The sequence below is a fragment of the Jaculus jaculus genome, chromosome 9, assembly GCF_020740685.1.
Source record: "Jaculus jaculus isolate mJacJac1 chromosome 9, mJacJac1.mat.Y.cur, whole genome shotgun sequence".
Lineage (NCBI taxonomy): Eukaryota > Metazoa > Chordata > Mammalia > Rodentia > Dipodidae > Jaculus > Jaculus jaculus.
The window spans coordinates 21,209,292-21,232,849 of record NC_059110.1 but is presented as its reverse complement, the minus strand read 5'-3'; the positions used below and the strand labels follow the sequence as shown (position 1 = coordinate 21,232,849).

General features: G+C 44.8%; 1 protein-coding gene across 6 annotated transcripts in view; it reads left to right on the top strand.

Annotated features, from left to right (window-relative positions):
• Utrn (utrophin) overlaps positions 1–23,558 on the top strand; it is a 555,367-nt gene that overhangs the window by 202,999 nt on the left and 328,810 nt on the right. For all 6 annotated transcript variants that reach the window (XM_045158274.1, XM_045158275.1, XM_045158277.1 and 3 more), the window contains 5 exons: positions 6,527–6,640; positions 7,724–7,879; positions 16,208–16,378; positions 19,391–19,570; positions 21,798–21,932. In XM_045158274.1, coding sequence (XP_045014209.1) covers positions 6,527–6,640; positions 7,724–7,879; positions 16,208–16,378; positions 19,391–19,570; positions 21,798–21,932 — 756 coding nt within the window. The remainder of the gene's footprint in view (positions 1–6,526; positions 6,641–7,723; positions 7,880–16,207; positions 16,379–19,390; positions 19,571–21,797; positions 21,933–23,558) is intronic.

Genomic DNA, 23,558 nt, shown 5'->3' with positions numbered 1-23,558 from the left:
TGGACGGGCCAGGGCCTCTGCAAATGAACTCCAGACGCATGCGCCCCCTTGTGCATCTGGCTAACATGGGTTCTGGGGAATTGAACTCGGGTCCCTTGGCTTTGCAGGCAAACGCCTTAACTGCTAAACCATCCCTCCAGCCCTATAGCTTAGTTTTTTAAAAATCATTTTTTTTTTATATATGGCTGTGTGTATACGTTTGTATGTTTGTGGACACACATATGTGGAAGACAAACTTACCTGAGCTAGTGGGACGCAGCTCGTTCCGCCTGTGTGCACTGCCTGCCATGGGGGTATAGACAAAGGCCAATCACCCTTCCCCTCAACCTACCGCCAGTGCTCAGCCAAATGGGGAAATTGGGGTCCTGGGGTGCTTTTGAGCACCCCGAGCCCTGAGTTCATACCTGCAAAGTAACCAAAGAATTGACAATTCCAGATCCAAGGAAATGAGTTTTAAAATACCACATTTTATTCAAGTCTTACAATGAAAAGGGATGTGCACTTCCAAAAAGAGTAAAAGTGAAGACAGTAAAGAAAGGTAACAAGTGTCTCTTCCCACGCAGCATAGCTGCCAGGGTGGGAATTTGTGCGATGCCACCCGGACACACCTACATTAGGTGTCCCCGCCAATTGGTCTGAGCTTGGAGAAGAAATCCATCCACTCCTGGGCAGGGTGAGCACTTGATAGAGATCTGATTGGGTGAGATGGACAAACGTGGCCAATTGAGAAAAGGCCTTGCAAGGGAGTGGCGTCCTAAGATCCCGCCGTTTAAGAGCCCTGATCCTGCCTAGTTCTGGAAACTAAATAACTGCATATTATGGAGCCCCCTACACCTTGCCATAAGGCAGAGTGCAGAGCGTGTAGGATTGTGGAAGATTCCATTATATGCAACTACCCCCCCCCATCCTGCCATATGCCACCCAGTGTGGGGGTGTCCAGAAAGTCCCCTATACTACTGGAGCCCACAAACCTAGCCTTTTATTTACTTATTTGTTTTGGTTTTTCGAGGTAGGGTTTCACTCTAGCTCAGGCTGACCTGGAATTCACTATGGAGTCTCAGGGTGGCCTTGAACTCACAGCAATCCTCCTACCTTTACCTCCTGAGTGCTGGGATTAAAGGTGTGCGCCACCATGCCGGGCTCAAATCTAGCCTTTTGTAATAAGGTGTTGGGAGTTTTGAACCCCAAACCTTGGCTGCATGTCTTACATATTGACCAAAGAATTGGACAAACCAGACTGAGAAGGCTAATTATTAAATTGTTACATTTATTGAGGGAAGTATAAAACCAAGGGAGGGAAAATGGATACACCCATGTGGTTTGAGAGCCCATGTGGTGGGCCTGGAAGAAGGGTGAAAAGGGATTTAGAGAAGAAAGTTTAGAGAAGAGAGCACCCACCATGTGGAGGGGAGGAAGGGGAGGGCCCACGTGGAAGTAGGGTTAAGGGAGACTTATGGGACCTGCAAGTTCAGGAGAGATGATCAGGTAGCTAAGAGTGTCCCCCAGAAAGGGTCTATTAATAACCTTACTGTGGTGGGTTTAACCTTCCAGTTCAGGTGAGCCACCGTGTGGGCTGATTGGTCTGGGCTAGTGGCTGGCTCAAGAAGAGGCCAGCCATGATGCTAAGTTCTGGGGCTGAACTTAACCAACCACAATGTCAGGATCATTATTAAATTCGAAGAAAGGGGAAGACTGGTCTAGGGAACTCATTTAGGCAAGAGATAAGGAGAAGCCAGCTTTTCTAATCTCTAGCAAGATGGAGACTGCAAGGGCAGACTCAGGGACATTCCTGCCTTTACTTTTGGGGTCTCAGTCACCCTAAGTGCTTCAGCTCATGTCTGCTGCTCTCCTTTCCCAGGTGAAACTGTGGGCCAGAGAAGGAGCTGGTGTGTGTGAATTGTGCATGCTCACTTGGGTTTGCGTGTATCTGAGAGGGAGGAGAAGAGGAATTTAAAAAGCCAACTGATACCATAATAAAACTCCATCTTCTTTGCCAGTGAGGGGTAGTGAAGTCGGCTTGTGTTAGTCACAGCTGATTGTGACTCAGGCCACCCTGGGGATAGAACGCTTCCGCAGGTGTGAAAATCCTGAGCTACGAAACTATCCAGTTTCCTTATTCAGAGCCAGCTTCAGTGAGTTTCCCAGTAACGGAGTCTGAATTCATTCTGTCTGTGTGGAGATTAACCATGCAAGAATCCATGGTGACAAATTGAATGGACCCATTTAAAAAGGCATGTCTTGTGGACTTCGGATTTCCTTGGTATTTTCTTTCTGAACGACTCCCAGGTTTGGACACCCCTTTCTGAGCATATTGTCCCCCTGAAGTCTCCTATATCAAGATCACTTGCTGGTGTGAACACAGGCCAGATCTGTAGCTAGGTGCAAATATAGCAAATATACGTACAGCATGGGCACATGTCAATGAATGGTGAGGAACAGGCCGGAGGACAGGGGCGAGGTGACATAAAGGGACTGGCAGGGCTTCTAAAGCTTCGCCTTGTGGACAGGACATACAGAAGTGCTTGGGTACTCTGCTCATTACTTGTTGTGACCAGATACTTGGCAGGAAGCATCGTGAAGGAAGGAAGGGGTGATTTCGGCTAACAGTTCCATGGAATACAAGCCCATGGTGGAGGGCAGGACATAGCAGCCGGAGCAGGAGGCTGGGTGGTGACATGGCCTCTGTACTCACCACAGGAAGTGGGGATGGGCTATCAGACCTCAAGGCCCACTCTCAGTGACCCACTTCCCCTAGCAAGGTCCCGCCTCCTAAAGGCTCTACAACCTTCTCAAACAGCGCTTCCAGCCCGGGACCAAGTGTTCATCCACCGGAGTCGAGTCTGTCGTCTACACCGCACCACAGACAGGATGGCGTCAGAGTAACAGACTGCAGAAAATGGGAGGCATGTAAACACCTCCTGCTGGTCATCTGCACTGGAGACGTAGGAATGTGGAGTAGTGTGTCATTGAAAGTGTATTTGAGTGTGGGCTGTAACTCGCTGAGCTCCTGCTGAACAAATTGGCATCCCGAGTAGCAGTGGGCATTTCACCCATGACCTTAGGGTCACAACATGACCTTGAGAGACATTGACAGAACAGTGCCAATGGAGGCATGTCCTAGCTAACGTCAGTGTCTAAAAGGTAAGGCTCCAAAGTGAGTTTAATGTCCATGTCTGGCAAAGCTATGGGATAAATGACCAACCAGAGAGTGTGTGTGTGCTGGGAAGAGAAGATGATGGTCACCAGAAACCAGCCAGGACATTCCTAGGAGGACAGGCCTGGGCACATTTTTTTTTTAATTTTTATTAGCATTTTCCATGATTATAAAAACATTCTGTGTTAATTCCCTCCCTCCCTCCCACTTTCTCTTTTGAAATTCCATTCTCCATCATATTACCTCCCCATAACAATCATTGTACTTACATATATACAATATCAACCTATTCACATTTTTATTTTATTTTATTTATTTATTTATTTGAGAGTGACAGACACAGAGAGAAAGACAGATAGAGGGAGAGAGAGAATGGGCGCGCCAGGGCTTCCAGCCACTGCAAACGAACTCCAGATGCGTGCGCCCCCTTGTGCATCTGGCTAACGTGGGACCTGGAGAACCGGGCCTCGAACCAGGGTCCTTAGGCTTCCCAGGCAAGCGCTTAACCGCTAAGCCATCTCTCCAGCCCGTATTCACATTTTTTTAAAGGAAGCAAGTAAGTATATATGTATGTGTGCATTTATTGCGGAATATGAGCGATAGTCTTAGAAATGGAGGAATACATGCACTCATGCAACTCAAATACTGCTCCGAGACCAGGCCTTGTTTCATATCCCAGGCTGGTCTTGAACTCACTATGTAGCCCACACTAGCCGTGAATTTGTGGTCCTCTCACTTCTGCCTCTTGAGTACTGGGGTTGCAAGTGTGCACCACCTTGCCCTGCTGGCAAGTCTTGATCTAAAAAAAAATATTTGGAATATTCTTATGTAATCTTGTAAGCAGAAGGCAGAAAACTAGTTAGCTTTTATAATTATGTAGATCATGGTTGAAAATGAAGCCCACAATAGTAATAGACGTTCTCACGGGGGGGGGGGGGGAGGAGCGGGAAGCACAGGTAAGCACCGTCATCAGGCTGTTTTCCACGTGCATTATGCTGAAAACTCAACAGCCAGGAATAACAAACAATAGCAGAAACAAGGACCCAACAGAAAAATTATGTTTATTTGTCTGATTTGTAAATTAGCGAAAGCTAGGAAGAGTAAATGATAAGTGAGCTGAGAGGCTAAAATGTCTCAGTATTTTGTTGACTTGCTAGTTTGTTCTTCCTTGCTATTGTCAACAAAACAAAACAAATTTTAATATTTATAATTATTAATCCCTAAATTTGTAATAGCATCCAATTAATAGTATTTGGCAGGGGAAGTATACATTTGATGTAGTTAATGAGTTTTATTGCAGATTTATTGAACCATAATACTGTGACTAATTGTAATGATTTCAGCATAAACAAAGAGAACTAGGGAAATGGCTTAGCGGTTAAGGTGTTTGCCTGTGAAGCCTAAGGACCCTGGCTCGATTCCCCAGGACCCACGTAAGCCAGATTCACAAGGGGGCACACATGTCTGGTGTTCCTTTGCAGTGACTGGAAGCCTGGTGCCCATTCTCTCTTTCTACTGCTTCCTCCTCCTCCTCTCTCTCTCTCTCTCTCTCTTTCTCAAAAAAAAAAAAAAAAGAATAAACAAAGAAAACATGAAATAATATAAAAACAGTATAAAAATTCTAAAACATTTTAGATGGAATTCAGTAACTGTGATAGTCATATGTTCAGTTCCACATAAAGATGACAGTCTGTGGAACATATTTTAAGGAAGTTGCACAATTACTGTAGGTTGCAAAGCACAGTGATCATAATGGTAGGTGCAAAGCCCAGCTGCCAGGCCCTGGAGGTGTCATGGGAGGAACTGGGAATGTTTAACCCTGATCAGCTGTTCTTAATGAAAGAGTGTTTTTTTTAAAAAAATATATTTATTTTTTTATTTTGACAATGATAGAGAGAGAGAGAATGAATGAGCGCACCAGGGCTTCCAGCCACTGCAAATGAACTCCAGACACATGTGCCCCTTGTGCATCTGGCTAACGTGGGTCCTGGGGAATCGAGCCTTGAACCGGGTCTTTAGGCTTCACAGGCGAGCGCTTAACTGCTGAGCTATCTCTCCAGCTCGAAAGAGTGTTTATTTCCATTTCTAGGAATGGTCAAGGAAGAAAGAACTGAAGAACGTTCAAGGCAACATATAGCCCGGTTCTTGGGAAGTTAACGGGGCTGCCTGACCCACCATGAACTGGGAGGCTTGGAAAGAAATCACCACTACTTTAGTGTTGGAGCTGTGCCAGTTTCTTTCTCAGTGCTGGAGCAAATACCTGACCCCCGAGCCACTTAGAGAAGGAAAAGGGTTTCATTCAGCTTTCAGGTTATTTTTTTCCTTAGGTAGGCTGACCTGGAATTCACTATATAGTGTCGGGCTGGCTCTGAACTTACCGAGATCCTCCCACCTCTGCCTCCCGAGTGCTGGGATAAAGATGTATGCCACCTCACCCGGCTCAGCTTCGTTTCATGGCAAGGAAGGCAGAAGCAGGGGCAGAGAAATGAGCACATCTCACCAGAGTTGGGGTGCAGAGGGCGAACAGGAAGTGGAAGCAAGTTATATCACCTCAGGCCCCCCCTTCAGTGACCGGCTTCCTTCAGCAAGGCTGCACTCTTAACAGGTTCCACAATGTTCACAAACAACACTGATAGCTGGGGCCCAGATGTTCAAACACATGAGCGTATGGACGTTGCACTTTCAAACCATACTGGTGCTTAAGTTGGGCTCATTATGCATTCTGTAGGGCACAGTACCTATGTACTTCCTCTCTGGAATCTTGCTTTTCTGCAAACCGTTTGCTTTCTACTTTGTCCTTGAGTCCCCCACTATGGCAACTAGGCCATAGTGAGTGCTTGATAACTTTGTATGGATGAAAGAATTCAAGTAGGTGGTGATGGTTCAGGGTTTTCAGCAAGCCAGGCATCCCACAGTAGAAATAAGAACAATCTACTGTATTGCTTTCATTAGGTTATTTGTCTATCCCCACTCTGAGTAGTTAGGTTTAGGAGAAAAATTGCTGTAAGTCAGATGAGCAAAAGATTGTTTTACTTGATTATACTCAGAAAATCACTTTTTGCTATATAGTTAGACATAGATATTGCTTGCACTTAGACAAAATATCTTAGTTCACACCCAGATTGTTTTCCGACTTGTAGAATGATTACTGAGCTGTGTGTTATGCCTGGAGAATTTTAGTCAAGAATGAAGAAAATAATTATTTTCACATTTGGGAGGTTTAAGAAAAAACAACATCAAATAAATGAAAATAATGCCACCAAAGTTTTGAGAAAGTTGCCCTCCCCCATCCCCCAGTTGCGATAGATCTTGAGATGTAGTGGGTTGAACGTCACTGAGTAATATCCCCTTCTGTTATTGTGGTCGATTTAGGCTGATTCAAAAGTCATTGAGAAGTGGATGGATGGTGTGCAGGACTGCTTAAGGAAGGAGCAGGCTGACCAGGGAGATGCTGCTGGGCTGCAGAGACAGCTTGACCAATGTGCTGTAAGTATCACTGCTCCACTGAACCATTGCTACTATTAAGACTGCAAGAATATGAAATTTCAAGCTTAGATAAAATGCATTTCATTATAAACCTTTTGGGCTTTAGAGCTGATAAAAGAATGACAGATAACTTACATTTTTTAGAAACATTTTTTGCTCATTTTTATTTACTTATTTGAAAGTGACAGAGAGGGAGGGAGAGAAAGAGACAGATAGAGAGGGAATAGGCGCGCCAGGGCTTCCAGCCACTGTAAACAAACTCCAGACGCATGCGCGCCCCCTTGTGCATCTGGCTAACGTGGGTCCTGGGGAATCGAGCCTTGAATCAGGGTCCTTAGGCTTCACAGGCAAGTGCTTAACTGCTAAGCCATCTCTCCAGCCCGACTTACATTTTTATTTGGGACAAGAGAACCAAGAGCAGATTTAGTTCCTTAGGAGCTGTTCTCTTGTGTGCAATGCCGATCTTAATGTAATTATTACCAATCATGGTTGCTTTTGTTGTGTGAGCCTTTAAGAAAAACATTCAACAAATGAAATTTGCTAGTAATATTACATGCCATTTATGCCTGGTGTCATCCTCAGGCCTTCCTAAGTTAATTAAAAGTGTGGGGTTGGAGAGATGGTTTAGTGGATAAAGCTCTTGCGTGCTAAGTCTAAGGACCCAGTTTTGGCTCCCCAGAACCAATGTAAAGCCAGATGCACAAGGCGACACATGCGTACGAGGCTGTACATATGCACAAAATGACACAGGCGTCTGGATGGAATTCGATTGCAGTGGCTAGAGGCCCTAGCATGCCATTTCTCTCTCTCTCATAAAAAACATAAATAAAATATAAAAAAATCATTATTTAAAAGTGGTATTTCCCACTGGGATTCAAGTATTTCTAATCTAATTTAGCAGATGGCTGAAGTGCTCAGGTGAAGTGAATTTCTTGAGGCATGTTATTTCTTAAGTAGTTAAAAGTCCTGAGTCCCAGCAATGCATTCTTATAATACTTGCCGGGACCTCGCCAGATCCACTGTGACTATGGAATCTACTTATCTAGGAGTAACTTCAGCATGGGCTTATTTTATTGTGCTCAGGCATTTGTTAATGAAATTGAGACAATGGAATCGTCTCTGAAAAACATGAAAGACATTGAGACTTACCTTCAGAGCTGTCCAGTCTCTGGAATGGAAACTTCTGTGCAGACAAGACTGGCTGACTATCAAACCCAACTGGAGAAATTCAGCAAGGAGGTGAGCTTTTCAACTTCACTGGCAAGGGGCAGACACTGACCTCTCCTCACTGAGAAATGGATTGCATGACTCATCCAGTTTGAGAAAAGATGATACAGAATTATTACAAGAAACCATATATATGGGACAGCTCAGGGCTTGTCCAATTTCACTTGAATTTAGATTTTCATTTAAAAAATATTTTTATTTACTTATTTGAATGATAAAGATAGGGAAAGAGAGAGAAGAATGGGTGTACTAGGACCTCTTGCCACTCAGAAAAACTCCAGATGCATATACCATTTTGTGGATCTGGCTTTACATGGGTACTGGGAAATGGAACCTGGGCCATCAGACTTTGCAAGCAAGCACCTTTGACTGCTGAGCCATCTCTCCAGCCCATCTTTTCATTTTATTTTATTATCATTATTTTGTATTTATCTATTTTATTTGATAGAGAATGAGGGAGGGAGAGAGAGGGAGAGAGAGAGAGAGAGAGAGAGAGAGAGAGAAAATAGGTGTGCTAGGGCCTCCAGTCACTGCAAACAAACTCCTGACACATGTGCCCCTTGTGCATCTGGCTAACGTGCATCCTGGGGAATGGAACCTGGGTCCTTTGGCTTTGCAGGCAAGCACCTTAACCACCAAGCCATCCCTCCAGCCCCGCCTTTTCACTTTAAATCCAGCTTGACACATACATTTATAACACTTATCTTACTTGGACATTTGAATGTGCCATCCACAATCCACATTATAGCCATTAATCATTTTTCATTCAGCAAATACTAACCAGGTGCTGCTTAATCTTAACTAACGAATACCTACTGTCAGGTCCTGGAACATAGCAGTGACCTGAGCAAACCTCCTCTGAAGTAGTTCGCATTCCAGCGAGAGAGATGAATGATGATCACAGTCAGGGAGGGACAGACAAGAGTGAGGGCTGGCTGTATTATGTCAAACAGGGCGGCCATGGGATGACCTTCTCAGAGTGAGCCATTTGCATAGTGGACTCAGTCAAGAGATGGACATGTCAGGTTTGAGTAAGGACATGTGATAAGTGGAAGTGAGTGTCCTGTGTTTCCCAAGAGCAAGGGTAGTGTAGCTGGACTAGAGTGAGAGTGCTTCAAGGGCAATAAATGAGAATATCTGAGGTCAGCAGAAGATGGATGAGATCTGCCTTGGAGGGAGGCGCTTCCAATGCGATGTCAAGCAGCTCCAGGGTTCCAAGCAGGGAGGTGACATGTGATGGATCCTGTGTGGTCACTCCAGCTGTCGTCTGGGTCAGTTGCTTCGGGAAGTCAAGAGGGAAAGCAGGGAGAGTACTTTGGAGGTCATCGTAGATGTGAAGAGAGAGGATGTCCTTGTGGACTGGAGCGCTTGCGAGAAATACCAGGTTCCGGTTGTATTTTGTATGTGTACAGGGAGGGGACTTGTGTAGAAGATTGGATGTGCCACCGTGGTGAAAGCAACAATAACAAAACGCATGGCTCAGTGGTTAAGAGGGCCTGAGGAGGCTTGAGAGAGCGCTCACGTGCTATCCCAAACACCCACAAAAGTAGCTGTGCCCGGCCGCTTGAGTCTGTGACCCAAGTCCCTTAAGGAGCAGTGACTTGAGAATTTCTGGAGCTTACAACAAAACACAGGTTCCAGGAATAAGAAGAGACTGTGGCTGTATCAGAATGGGTGCAAGAATGATGGACTGGAACGTCTGGTTTATTCTAAGCCACTGCAAGAGAGCCATGGCCTGTCGCATGTGAGCAAATGGGGCACATACACATGAATACACCACACACAAGCAAAACCCCCAAAAAGTGGATGGTTAAAAGTGGAGTACTTCAGGAGTTTTGCACAGCTTCTCTACTCTATATGAGTTGTGATGCTATGTACTGGAATGATGAGAAGTCAGGAATAAAAGATTTTGTGGGCTGGAGAGATGGATTAGTGGTTAAGAAGCTTGCCTGCATAGCCAAAGGACCCATGTAAGCCAGATGCACAACTCCAGATGCATCTGGAGTTTGTTTGCAGTGGCTGGAGGCCCTGGTGCATCCATTCTCTCTCTCTCTCTCTCTCTCTCTCTCTCTCTCTCTCTCTGTATCTCTTTCTCCCAAATAAATAAATTAAATTAAATAGTGAAAGATTCTTGTGGGTGTAGTTGAAATGGTTTCCATTCTAGAAGACTTAAATTTGAGATTATTTTAGTCATATAAATGTATTGTTATTATTTTATTTCATTTTTTTTTTTTTTTTTGGTTTTTTTGAGGTAGGATCTTGTTCTAGTTCAGGCTGACCTGGAATTCATTTTGCCTCAGGTTGGCCTTGGACTAATGGCAATCCTCCTACCTCTGCCTTCTGAGTGCTGGGATTAAAGGTAGAAGCCACCACACTTGGCTCACAAATATATTTTTTAACATAATTTTTAATTTAATTTAGTTGTTTTTTTTGTACTTGTTGTATGGGAACCTAAAGAAAAGTCATCAAGAGGGCCAGGTGGACCAAGCTTCCCACAGCTCACCTGCAGGGTTTCTGAGCCCTTCACACGAGCCAGTCAGGGTCTGCCTGTGACAAGATGGGCGCTTTCATGACCTGGAGCAAAAGTGCCTTCCCTGGAGTGACAGGGAAAGATGGCCTCCCGGCCAGTGTGGAGGGGGAGTGGGGACTGAGGAACAGGGACAAGGGTGACCAACTTCGACATATTTCTTTCCTCAGGAGAAGAGAGAAGTAGGGCAAGTCTGGAGACAGGAGAGCTGAAGAGTTCATTGATTGACTGATTGATTTTGGTCACTTACTAACGGGAGGTATTAGGCATGTTTTACGCTGAAGGGAACGACTCCTTAGCCGAGAGACTCAGGGGTGAAAGGAGATGGAGGCGCTTGTGCTGGGAAGCCCGGCTGTGGGGCGGGGGGAGAGCCGGTGTCAGGATGCCCGGATGCAGGCCGCGAGACCAGGCAGCCTCTGAGGATGCTGTGAGAAAGCAGAGGGCAGGTGCCTCTCCAGCGAAATGATAGTGGGGTGATATGTGACGGAGCCACAGAAAGCTGACAGATTGAGGAAAAATCTGGACTCCACTCACCCTCCACAGACCAGCCTGTAAAAAGTACCTATCTCTTCATGCAGTGCTTTTTTTTTTTTTTTAAATTAGTTTTCTATTCAGCAAATACAGGCAGTTTGGTACCATCATGAGGCTCATCTGTGACCTACTCCCTCCCCATTGGCCCCTCCTTGTTGAGGTATATGGGTCGTGCATTGTGGAGTTAGCCCGCAGTTATGGGTAGGATAAATGTCTCTGCATATCATGACCCAACATGTGGCTCTGACATTCTTTCCGCCCCCTCTTCTGCAAAATTTCCCTGAGCCGTGTTGGGTTCATTTTTGGTCTGCTTCAGTGCTGAGGTGTTGGGGGCCTCTGAGGCTCTGGCTCTCTGATTTGGTAGGAGTTGATTTTTCTCTTTGTTGGTCTCCTTCCCCCTTGTGCTGGTATCTGGTTCATCAGGAAAACATCACCCTTGCTTGTTTCGCCAATTTTCCTTAGTTTCAGCCGGGCCCCTTTTGAGGTATGATGGGGTGGCTCTCTCCTCACGATATGTATCTATCTGAAAAAGAGAAGCAGATTCTCCAACGGAGAGTAAGTTAGCACCCGGACAAATGAGATAACCCTTACTTTTTTTTAAATAGAGAGTTTAATAGGTGTACGCCCTCTTGTAGCCCATGATTGATGGTAGCTTGATATTGGAGAGTGGGCTTGTGTTTGGATAGGATTCTGACTTGTTTCCCAGCTCCAGCTATGGGTCTCGTACCACTGAGGGGATCAGTTAGCCAAATCAAGAGCAGTTGATTCCCCACCATGACTGTGTGCCACTATTGCACTTGTGTGGGCATCACAACATGTTATTTGCTACTAAGTAGGTTAGACCATGAGTTGCTTGGACAGATATTGGTCATTTCCTCCAGTCGCCCATGTAGCACCTTCTGGCACTAGACACGCTGACTGTCTGGGGACTGACTCTCTCCTGGCTTCCAGCCATGTCATTCCATTTTACGTGTCAGCTGCATAAGGTGTCTTCAGCAATAGGGTCTTACCACTAACCTTTGGTGGGTCATCAAGTACTCTGACAGAAATCTCTCATTCTTTTAGCAAACCTTGTAGGTTTCTCTGATCAAAAGCTCATTGTGGATGATAGCCCCATCATGCAGTGCTTTTTGACTAATGTCTATGAGGAAAAAAATAAAGCCATCACTGAATGTGTAATTTTGTTCTTGTTGTTTTAGCTCGAGTTCCTTATGTTCAAATACAAAGACAAAAATAATTGAAATAATAGTCTAGGGAGATACCCAGACACCATTTCAAGACTTGCTATAAACTATTGTTTTCTCACATTCTGTGTGTGTCTGCCCCCTAAAAATGCATGTGTGACAGAAAGTTACAAGTATTATGACATTCATCAACAAAATAAAATGTCACTGTCAAAATTAAGATTTTTTTTGGCTATATCCTTTAATAGTGTGTTTCTGTACATGTTCTATAATCTGATAGTATGAGTGGCTGGGTTTTTTTGAAGAAGTCAACAGGGGCTATTGTTTCCAAGTCATAGGGAGGAGAAAAAACGAAATGAGACTATCTCTATTATCTCTTTATTTATCTACCTACCTATTTATCTGTCATTTCCAAATCCACGCACCCACCCATGTATAGCAATGTAGAATTCATTGTGAGTTATATTTGGTTGAAGTATGGAAGAAAATGTATGGAAGAAATTTTTAGAACGTTTTGACAATTTTCATACATGTACGTATGTGTTTTGATTATAATCCTCTCTTAGAGTCTTCTTTTATCCCCCTTCCACTGAACCCCTTATTCTTTCCAACTAGTCTGTCTTCCATTTTGATACCTTTCCCCCACTTCTCTATCATGCATTATAGAATTATAGAGGAAATTTTAGGTGTGCTCAGCAAGGAAACAACCACATGTTGGATTAGTCATTTATTTAGAACAGTGCCAGACAACCGTATTTCATTGCCTAGTGAAAATGTTCAATATGCACACAAAAAGAAATGGAATAGAAGCAGTTCTCCTCATCTATTTTATTTCTGTTATCATGACAGAACAGAGATAAGAATGTCCCTCAATTGAAAGTATATAATTATAATATTGGATAATGTCTTTATTTTATTTTGTTACCTAGTTCTCCCCCCCCCCCCCCCAGGCAGGGTCTTGCTCTAGCTCAGGCTGAACTGGAATTCACTTCTGGGTGGCCTCAAACTCATGGCGATCCTCCTACCTCAGCCTCCCAAGTGCTGGGATTAAAGGCGTCACGCTGGGCTACTTTATTTTTTATTTTATTTTATTTATTTATTTATTTTTTTTGAGGTAGTCTAGCTCAATCTGTCCTGGGACTCACTCAGTAGCCCAAGCTGCCCTTTAAGTCATGGTGGTCCTTCTACCTCGGCCTTCCCGTATAGGTGTGAGCCACTACGTCTGGTTGGTGTCTTTATTTTTGTCATTTCTCTATGGATTAATGAGAACACTAAAGTGACTTCTGTTCAGAAAGTACTTAAAAAGAATTTTCTGCAGGTGGGCCCAGTAATCTGCATTTATGCCTATATTTGTTGAATGTTACAATCACATATGTGTGTCCATAGACTACCTAGGTGTCTACAGGCAGAGCTGTCCAGGTAAAGCTGCTGGTTAGCTTGGTGTGGGACCGCAGACTGTGCAGAGCATCGGAACTGGGACTGAAAGCAAAGCTCGAATATTTTTAGGACCATGATCCTGTTTGGAGCAAGAGAACAGGAAAGCCACTAACTGTAATTTAGCCCATAATCCTGTGAGCCCCAGTCTGTTCCTATTTTGGCCTTCAGTTCCTGTCAGCTCGTCTGCCAGGGCAGCTCTGGCAAGGTGGCCACGGCATGTGACATTGAATTTGAAGGGGAGGCTGACCATGTGATGGGAAGGGTGAACTATGTCTGTGTACCGTGACCTTCGCTTGCAGGAGAAGGCTGTTCGTGGTTAGGGCGAGGACGTGAAAATGCCGCCAGACTTCACTGAAGTAGTTCACGAAGCTGTAGAATCGGGTGCAGACAAATGCTTACTTTCTACTGAAACCTCAGCTTTCTAAACCTGCATTTTGTAGAATGCTTTTTTTTTTTTAAACAGAATGTTTAAAAAAATTTTTTTTTTGTTCATTTTTATTTATTTATTTGAGAACAACAGACAGAAAAAGAGGGAGAGGGGTACAGAGAGAGAGAGAGAGAGAAAGAGAGAGGGAGAGAGAGGGAGAGAAAATGGGTGCACCAGGGCTTCCAGCCACTGCAAACGAACTCCAGATGCGTGCGCCCCCTTGTGAAACTGGCTAACGTGGGTCCTGGGGAATCGAGCCTCAAACCGGGGTCCTTAGGCTTCACAGGCAAGCATTTAACCACTAAGCCATCTTCTGGAACTGGGAGGGGTCCCAAGTAGGTCATTGACATGGTGTTTCTTTTCTTTTTTTCTTTTTCGTTTTGGTTTTTGGAGATAGGGTCTTGCTCTAGCCCAGGCTACCTGGAACACACTCTGTAGTCTCAGACTGGCCTCGAACTTGTGGCAATCCTTCTACCTCTTCCTCCTGAGTGCTCCTAAAGGAACAGTGCTCTAGTGGATGGGGGTGTCCAGGTACTTTGCAATGTTATTGACACCCTTAAGTCTGGTTTCTAGGGAAGGGGTATTTCTTTAGGGAAAAAGAGATAAGGAAAAAAAACCAGACCCCTCTTTTGGAATTTGTGGCCTTCAGCAAGTTGAGGGCTGCTGAGAACTCCTTGAGGGAAAAAGGAGATAAGGAGAAAAAGTGGGATTTTCCTTTAAAGGCTCAAGGACATTTCCTGCTTTAGCCAAGAGGAAAAAAAAAAATCTGTTTGTTTTGGGGGTCCTGCTACCCTGAACTGCCAAACCACTTTCCATCTTCTGCTTTTCAGTACCATAGAATTTCAGGCATGGTACTTTTCTTTTTTTAAAAAATTATTTATTTGAGATAGAGAGGGAGAAAAAGACGGGGTGGAATGCCAGGGCCTTCAGTCACTGCAAACAACTCCAGACGCATATGCCACATTTTGCATCTTGCTTACATGGGTACTGGGGAATTGAACCTGGAACCTTAGGCTTTTCAGGCAAATGCCTTAACTGCTTATCTATCTCTCCAGCCCCGGGTATGGTACGTTTACTATTTCTCATTCCTATGTCTTATTCTAGGGTTTTATTTATTTATTTATTTAAATTCATTTGAGAGAGAGAGAGAGAGAGAGAGATGCGGATAGAATGAGAGAGAATGGGTGTGCCAGGGGCTCTGGCCACTGCTAACAAACTCCAGATGCATGCGACGCCTTGTGCATCTGGTTTATGTGGGTACTGGGGAATTGAACCTGGTCCTTAGGCTTCATAAGCAAGCACTTTAACTGCGAGTCCATCTCTCCAGCCTATGTATCATTCTATAGCACCAGCACACCGTGTATAAAAATATTACTTGAGGGCTGGAGAGATGGCTTAGCGGTTAAGCGCTTGCCTGTGAAGCCTAAGGACCCCGGTTCGAGGCTTGGTTCCCCAGGTCCCACGTTAGCCAGATGCATAAGGGGGAGCACGCATCTGGAGTTCGTTTGTAGAGGCTGGAAGCCCTGGCGCGCCCATTCTCTCTCTCCCTCTATCTGTCTTTCTCTCTGTGTCTGTCGCTCTCAAATAAATAAATAAATAAAAATTAAAAAAATATTACTTGAATATTAAAACATAAGAGTCTGGAAATTTATCACACTGTCTTTAAGTATTAAAAGCCTTGAATTTGGGCTGGAGAGATTGCTTAGTGGTTAAGGTACATGCATGTGAAGCCTAAGGACCTAGGTTTGATTCTCCAGGTCCCACATAAGCCAGATGCACATGGTGGCACATGCATCTGGAGTTTGTTTGCAGTAGCTGGAGGCCCTGGGGTGCCCATTCTCTCCCTCCCTCCCTCTCTCTCATAAGTAGAAAAAAGTAAAATCTTTTTTATTAAAAAAAGAAAAAAAATCCCTGGAATTTGACACTTAATGCATTAGATTTTTTAAAACTTTATGTATTTTTTTTTATTTATTTGAGAGAGACAGAGAAAGAGCAGAGAGAGGGAGAGAGACAATGCGCGCACCAAGGTCCCCAGCCACTGCAAACTAACTCCAGATGCGTGTGCCTCCTTTGTGTATCTGGCTTATGTGGCTTATGTGGGTCCTGGGGAATTGAACCAAGGTTCTTTAGCTTTGCAGGCAAGCGCCTTAACCACCAAGCCATCTCTCCAGCCCACATTGAAATGTTTGAATTTCAAAATTTACTTATTGCAGGGGATATCTTTTTCTTTCTAGATTACTATTCAAAAGAGTAGGTTGTCTGAAAGTCAGGAAAAAGCCGTGAACTTGAAGAAAGACTTGGCTGAGATGCAGGAATGGATGACCCAAGCCGAGGAGGAATATCTGGAAAGAGACTTTGAGTACAAGTCTCCCGAGGAACTGGAGAGTGCTGTGGAGGAAATGAAGGTGAGGCGGGGCGGGGGGCTCCCCAGGCTTCTCATTGCCTCCCCTTTCTTTAGATCTGTTGTCTCCCAGGCAGTCATCAGTCGTCCACCTTGCTTGCAAAGAGCCATGTCGACATGACATCTTTTACAAGAGGATTTAAAAACATTATCTTTGTTTATTTTTATTTATTTATTTGAGAGCGGCAGAGAGATAGAACGAGAGAAGGAGGGAGGGAGAGAGAGAGAGGGAATGGGTGCCTCAGGGTCCCCACCACTGCAAATGAACTCCAGATGCCTGTGCCCCCTGGTGCATCTGGCTAACGTGGGTCCTGGGGAATGGAGCCTTGAACCGGGGTCCTTAGGCTTCACAGGCAAGCGCTTAACTGCTAAGCCATCTCTCCAGCCTGAGGATTTTATAGTAAATGAAATTTGGAAGAGCATCTGGGATATTGTTTATGGGGAAAGGAAGCTGGTCACCCATTGGTTCGTTGATCGGTGTTTGATTCCATGGGGACCTCTGAGACAATCACTTTCCTTGGAGCCTGAGAGCTGTGGGGAACGACTTTAAAACTTCCACTCATGGCTGTGCAGAAGAATATTGAGTTTTATTTGTTTTTTAAATATTTTGTTTTTATTTGTTTTATTTATTTGATACAGAGAAAGAGAGAGAGAGAGAAAGAGAATGGGCGCTCCAGGGCTTCATCCACTGCACACAAACTCCTGACACGTGCACCCCCTTGTGCATCTGGCTAACGTGGGTCCTGGGGAATCAAACCTGGGTCCTTTGGCTTTGCAAACAAATGCCTTAACTACTAAGCAATCCCTCCAGCCCTGAGTTTTATTTTTTATTGTGACACACACACACACACACACACACACACACACACACACACACACGCACACGCACACACACACGCACGCACACATATATATGTGATATATATTCTGATATATATATATATATATATATATCAGAATTGCTTATTTAAACACTTTCTATTTCATTTTTATTTATTAGACAGAGAGAGAGAGAGAGAGAGAGGGAGGGAGGGAAAGAATGGGCACGCCAGGCCTCAGCCACTGAAAACGAACCCCAGACGCGTGCACCCCCTTGTACATCTGGCTAACGTGGGTCCTGGGGAATTGAACCTGGGTCCTTTGGCTTTGTAGGCAAGCACCTTAACCACTAAGCCATCCCTATATCCCAGAACTCTCTAAATATATATTTTAATGGCATTATTTAATTCACGATGGTGTGCCATCTCTATCACTGTTTCTGGGAGCTTTTAGAAAGAAGTAATTTTGGTTAGGATCAAGAGAGACCTTTTGAGTTGGTTGGAAAGCTATCCTGATTTTAGCAGGCAGCGAATCTAGTCGGGAGCCAGAGACATAGGAACACCAGATTGTCCTTAGACCAAGAGAGAGGTGTAGGGGAAAGAAGGCAAGACGAAGCTGTCAATTGGAGTCATAGGATATAGTTCAGAAAAACATAATCCTGTGTCCATAGTTTTGAATTCTGCTGACCTTTAAAAATTTTTTTTTTACTTATTTACAAGGAGTGAGAGAGAGAGAGAGAGAAAGAGTTCACAAGGGCCTCTAGCCATGGCAAATGAACTCCGGACACATGTACCACTTTGTTTATCTGGCCTTGCATGGGTTCTGGGAAATCGAACCCAGGTCCTTAGGCTTTGTAGGATAGCTCCTTAACTGCTATGCCATCTCTCTGGCCCCAACTCTGCCCTTTTTAATACATGACCTTCTTCACAGTTAACCGGCCCAAAAATATTACTAAAGAAAAAATAATTCTGTGCACATATTTTAAAAAAGGGGATTGTATGAATTGATTCATATCTATGACTTTAAGTAACTATGACAAGAATCACTGAAGCCTTTCTAGTCACCCGAACATCTTTTTAATGTAGCTCTTAATGAAATATTTATATATTTTCAAAGTAGTTTGCCATTTTTAAGAGCAGTCTTGTTTCATTTAACTCTACTGGCATTATAGTTTTGTGCGCTTAAAAAGATTATTAGTTGGGAGTTGAGAAAAATAGAGAGAGATTAAAATTCTTGAATGGGCAGCATTTTTCTGTTTGCTTTAGTTTTTCAAGACAGTGCCAGGAGTTGGAAACCCAGAATGATGCTTCCCCTCACCCCAGGGAAGTGGGAACCCCTCAATCCTTGAAGCACAGGGCAAGGGGTAGGCTGTTTCAGGGTGATTTTCCTGGACGAAAGATTGTCCATCTTGAACACCGAGGGAGAGTCCAGAAGCAGCTGTTTCTGGGTCACATGGTTCCCTACGACTTCATCATCTCTGTGGCTCTTAGTCACCAGAAGGATGGATGTATTGGTGTTCCAGGAGGGTGAAACTTTTAAAGGCTGCCTCTGCCGTGTACCACTCCGTTTCTGTGCAAGTTCATTCATTTCACTTTAATATGTTTAGGTCTCTGGTGACCATTGGAATGAGTTCATGTGGTTTCTTAGGCTGGACCTAGAACTTGAAAATATTTCATGTCAGTCACCACCACCTGGGATAACTTAGACGTGAGCCCTGGCGTTACTGACTGAGAGGGGCTGTGGGCCTGTGTGCACTGAGGACAGAAAAAGTGGAAGTTTAATTTTAGCATTTTTTTGTTAAATTAACTAATTTATTTATGAGAGAGAGAGAGAGAGAGAGAGACAGAGAGAGAGACACACACACAGAGAGAGAGAGAATGCGCGTGCCAGGGCTTCCAGCCACTGCAAATGAACTCCAGATGCATGCGCCCCCTTGTGCATCTGGCTAACATGGGTCCTGGGCAATCAAGCCTCGAACTGGGGTCCTTAGGCTTCACAGGCAAGCGCTTAACCGCTAAGCCATCTCTCCAGCCCTAAATTTTAGCATTCTTATTGCAAGAACTCTCAGGCTAGCATTTATCTAAATAATGTTCCAGTGAGACAGAGTTGTCTATATGTTTCGATTTTGGTTTAGTTGTTATCATTTTTTTTTAAATTAAAAAAAAGCATGTTTCAAGTTCACCGTTTCTTGGAACAGAGGGCCAAAGAGGAAGTGCTGCAGAAGGAGGTGAGGGTGAAGATTTTGAAGGACAACATCAAGCTGTTGGCTGCCACGACGCCCTCTGGCGGCCAGGAGTTGGCATCTGAGCTCAACGTTGTGCTGGAGAACTACCAGCTCCTCTGCAACAGAATTCGAGGGAAGTGTCACACTCTGGAGGTACGCGGCTGCTTCCCAGTTGTGTAACGCCGGGGTACAAGCTCTGTGAGCCACTGACACTGCTGTACTGTAGTGGAAAGGAAGACCCCTCTACCTAGTTTGAATACTGAATTATTTAAAAAAAAATGTTGCTTTTAGGACATAGTTAGATAAAGTAAAAATTTTGTTTTTACTTTTTGGGGGGTGGGATTTTTCTCTTTGTTGTTGTTGTTATTTTGTTTTGGAGTCCAAGGTCATCTTCACTAATCGGAAGGGTCTTGAGCAACTCATTTAACACATTCAGACTGTAATCTTTCTAACTATGCCCATCAGCGTTTTTAGGTTACAGATTATCTGCAGCGTTGGTGCCAACCTCCTAATATTCCAGATCATATTGTAAACATCTCTCTTGTGAAATTTTGCTTGGTTGACTACACAGAGATGATTGTAAGTTTTTATTTTGAAGGTAGAGTCTCTTGAAGGAAAAAAAAAAGTTAGATATGTTGATATTTTCCTAGACTTATGGTGAACTATATTTCTGCCCCATATTCAGTATATTTAAAATGTAGGATTTTCTGTGACATTATTTTAATAAGATATTTTCTTGTTTTCATCCGAATGTTTGTACCTTGTTGATTTAAGAAACATTTCACTGGGGCTGGAGAGATGGCTTAGCAGTTAAGCGCTTGCCTGTGAAGCCTAAGGACCCCGGTTCAAGGCTCGGTTCCCCAGGTCCCACGTTAGCCAGATGCACAAGGGGGCGCACACGTCTGGAGTTCGTTTGCAGAGGCTGGAAGCCCTGGTGCACCCATTCTCTCTCTCTTCCTCTATTTGTCTTTCTCTCTGTGTCTGTCGCTCTCAAATAAATAAATTAAAAAAATTTAAAAAAAGAAACATTTCACTGTATAAGAATTTGAATAACAATTCACCCCAAAACAAGTGGTTATGGTGTTGTAAATTCTCAAATGGTGACATAATAGTAAAAACAGTATTTCAATTAAGCTTACTCATTATTTTATTTTATTATTGGATATTTTATTTTTTCTTTTTATCTATTCATTTGAGAGGGAGAGGGAGAGAAAACAAAATGAGGCAGACAGCGAGAAGAGAATGGTTGACTAGGGCCTTTAACTGCTGCAAATGAACTCCAGACACATGCACCACCATGTGCATCTGGCTTACGTGGGCCCTGGGGAATCCAATCTAAATCGTTTGGCTTTGCAGGCAAGCACCTTTAATTGCTAAGCTATCTCTCCAGCCCTGGACATTTTGTTTTTTGTTTATTTTTATTTATTTATTTAAGAGTGACAGACAGAGAGAAAGAGGCAAAGAGAGAGAGAGGGAGAGAGAGAGAGAGGGAAAGAGCGCGAGAGGGAAAGAGAGAGAATGGGTGCACCAGGGCCTCCAGTCACTGCAGATGAACTCCATATGTGTGCACCCCCTTGTGCATCTGGCTAACATGGGTCCTGGGGAATCGAGCCTTGAACTCGGGTCCTTAGGCTTCACAGGCAAGCACTTAACTGCTAAGCCATCTCTCCAGTCCATCATTTGGCTTTTGAGACCGAGTTTCACTTTGTAGCCTTGGCTAGGCTGCAGTCAGGTCGCAGCGCAGGCTGGTCTGGCAGTGATTTTCCCGTCTCTGCCTTCTGAGCGCTGGATTATGGGCGCTCATCACCATGCCTCGTTCTCAATCCATTTCATGCTGTGTTAAGTCCACAAACCGAGACCAGTTAAGAAGAATATTCGCCGGGTGTGGTGGTGCACACCTCTCCTGTAAGCGCTCGGAAGGCAGAGCTAGGAGGATCACTGTGAGTTTGAGGCCAGCCTGGAACTACAGAGTGAGTTCTAGGTCAGGCTGAGCTAGAGCGAGACTGTACCTCTCAAAAAAGCCAAGAAATATATTTATTTATTTTCAAGGAAAGAGAGAGAAATGGAGAGAGAGAGAGAGAGAGTGAAAGTCAGTGAGAGTAGGAGAGAGGGAGAGAGAGGGGAAGAGGGAGAACGTGGACACCACGGCCTGTAGCTGCTGCAGATGAACTCCAGCAGAGGTGCCTCTTTGCACATCTGGCTCTACATGCATGATGGGGAACCGAGCCCAGACCAACATGCTTTGCAAACAGGCGCGTTTAACCGCCGAGCCGTCTCCCCAGCCTCAGTCAGCGGGTTTGTTGTGGATGGCAGATGGTCAAACTGCTGTGTTGCACGAAAACAATGTCTGGTCCCTTCGCTCTTTCCTTTGCACCATCAGGAGGTCTGGTCCTGTTGGATCGAACTCCTTCACTACCTGGAGCTTGAGAGCACCTGGCTAAGCACCCTGGAAGAGCGGGTGAAGAGCGCCGAGGCCCTGCCCCAGAGGACGGACGCCGTCAACGAGGCCTTAGAGGTGGGAAGCTTGCGCGCTGTGCTGAGCAGAGCCTGTCCTGAAATGAGGAAGACGGGGCTCCTTGTAGGCAGATGTGGCTCCTTCCTCCACTGTGTTCTGTACCACTCAGCTTTCTCCTACAGCCCGAGGTAGTTGCACGATCATGGGCAGGTAGATGATTGGGATCCTTTCTAGAACCAGCCTCCTGAGGCCATGAGATGTGAGATTTTAAGACCTAGTGAAGCTTTCTCATGGGGATCCAGTTTACCTCCCTGGTGCCTGGGCAAGGGTCAGTGTATGTTATTGGTACAGCTGCAATCTGCTTTTTTTTTTTTAAACATTTTAAAAATATTTTACTTTCAATTTATTTATTTGAGAGAGATACAGAAATAGGCAGAGAGAGAGAGAGAAAATGGGTGCACCAGGGCCTCCAGCCACTGCAAACAAACTCCAGATGCATGTGCCCCCTTGTGCATCTGGCTAACATGGGTCCTGGGGAGTCGAACCTGGGTCCTTTGGCTTTGCAGGCAAGCACCTTAAATGCTAAGCCATCTCTCCAGCCTTTTTTTTTTTTTTTCCTGAGGTAGGATCTCACTCTAGCCCAGGCTGACCTGGAATTCACTATGTCGCCTCAGGGTGGCCTGGAGCTCACGGTGATCCTCCTACCTGTGCCTCCCGAGTTCTGGCATGAAAGGCATGCACCACCATGCCCTGCCAACTCTGCTTCTTCACAGATTGATTTCCACTCTGTAAGCATGGTATGAACCATGCTATGGTGGCTTCCATTCTGTTGTGTTCAAGTCAGGGGCCGGGAAGATGGCTCGCTGATTAATAGTGTTTGCTGCACAAGACTGACGAGCTCCCCAGAACCCACATTAAAGCTGATTGCAGCTGCACCTGTGTCTGCATTCCCAATGCACCAAAGGCGATGGGAGTCAGACTCAGGGGAACCCTAAAGCGCATGGGCCAGCTGTTCTGGCGTTCACAGTGGCAGACAGTAAGAGAGACCCTATCTCAATCAGGGTGGAATCAAAGACCCAACAGCTGAGGTTCTCCGACCTCCACACATGTGCACACTGGCATTCACATGCCCATATATTACCCATCCCCCTCCCCAACCCACACACACTCAGAGCAGGCTGGTGCACGCCAAAGTGGACGGGACGAGAAGATCCCACGGTGGGAGCTTGTCAGCAAGAGTGAACTTCAAGCTGCTGAGGCCAAGAAATGTCCCAGATTCTTCCTTGTACCCCAGTCCCAAGAGCTGTGCATTGCACATGATAGCTTAATGACTGCTTCTGAAGTGAGCCACACAGTGTGACCAGACGAGGTTTGCTGAAGCCCAAAGAGGAGAGGGTGGATTCGCTTCTAAAGATGTAGCCAGGCAAGATGGAGATGGCATGAGTGTCAGAAGTAAGGGAACTGTGGCACCTACATTCTCGGAGACAGGGACCCCGTCAGAGAGAAGCTGTCGTTGCCAAGGCAGAGACTGCGTGCATGAGAAATAATGAAAGTTCATTCTAGAAAATCGTTTTCCTAATATGAGCATAGTACACGTGAATCTAGGAATATGGAAAATAGACAAAAGTAAAAGTAAGCTCTAAGATAAATATTTCTAAGCAGTTTATGTATTTGTCCCTGGTTATC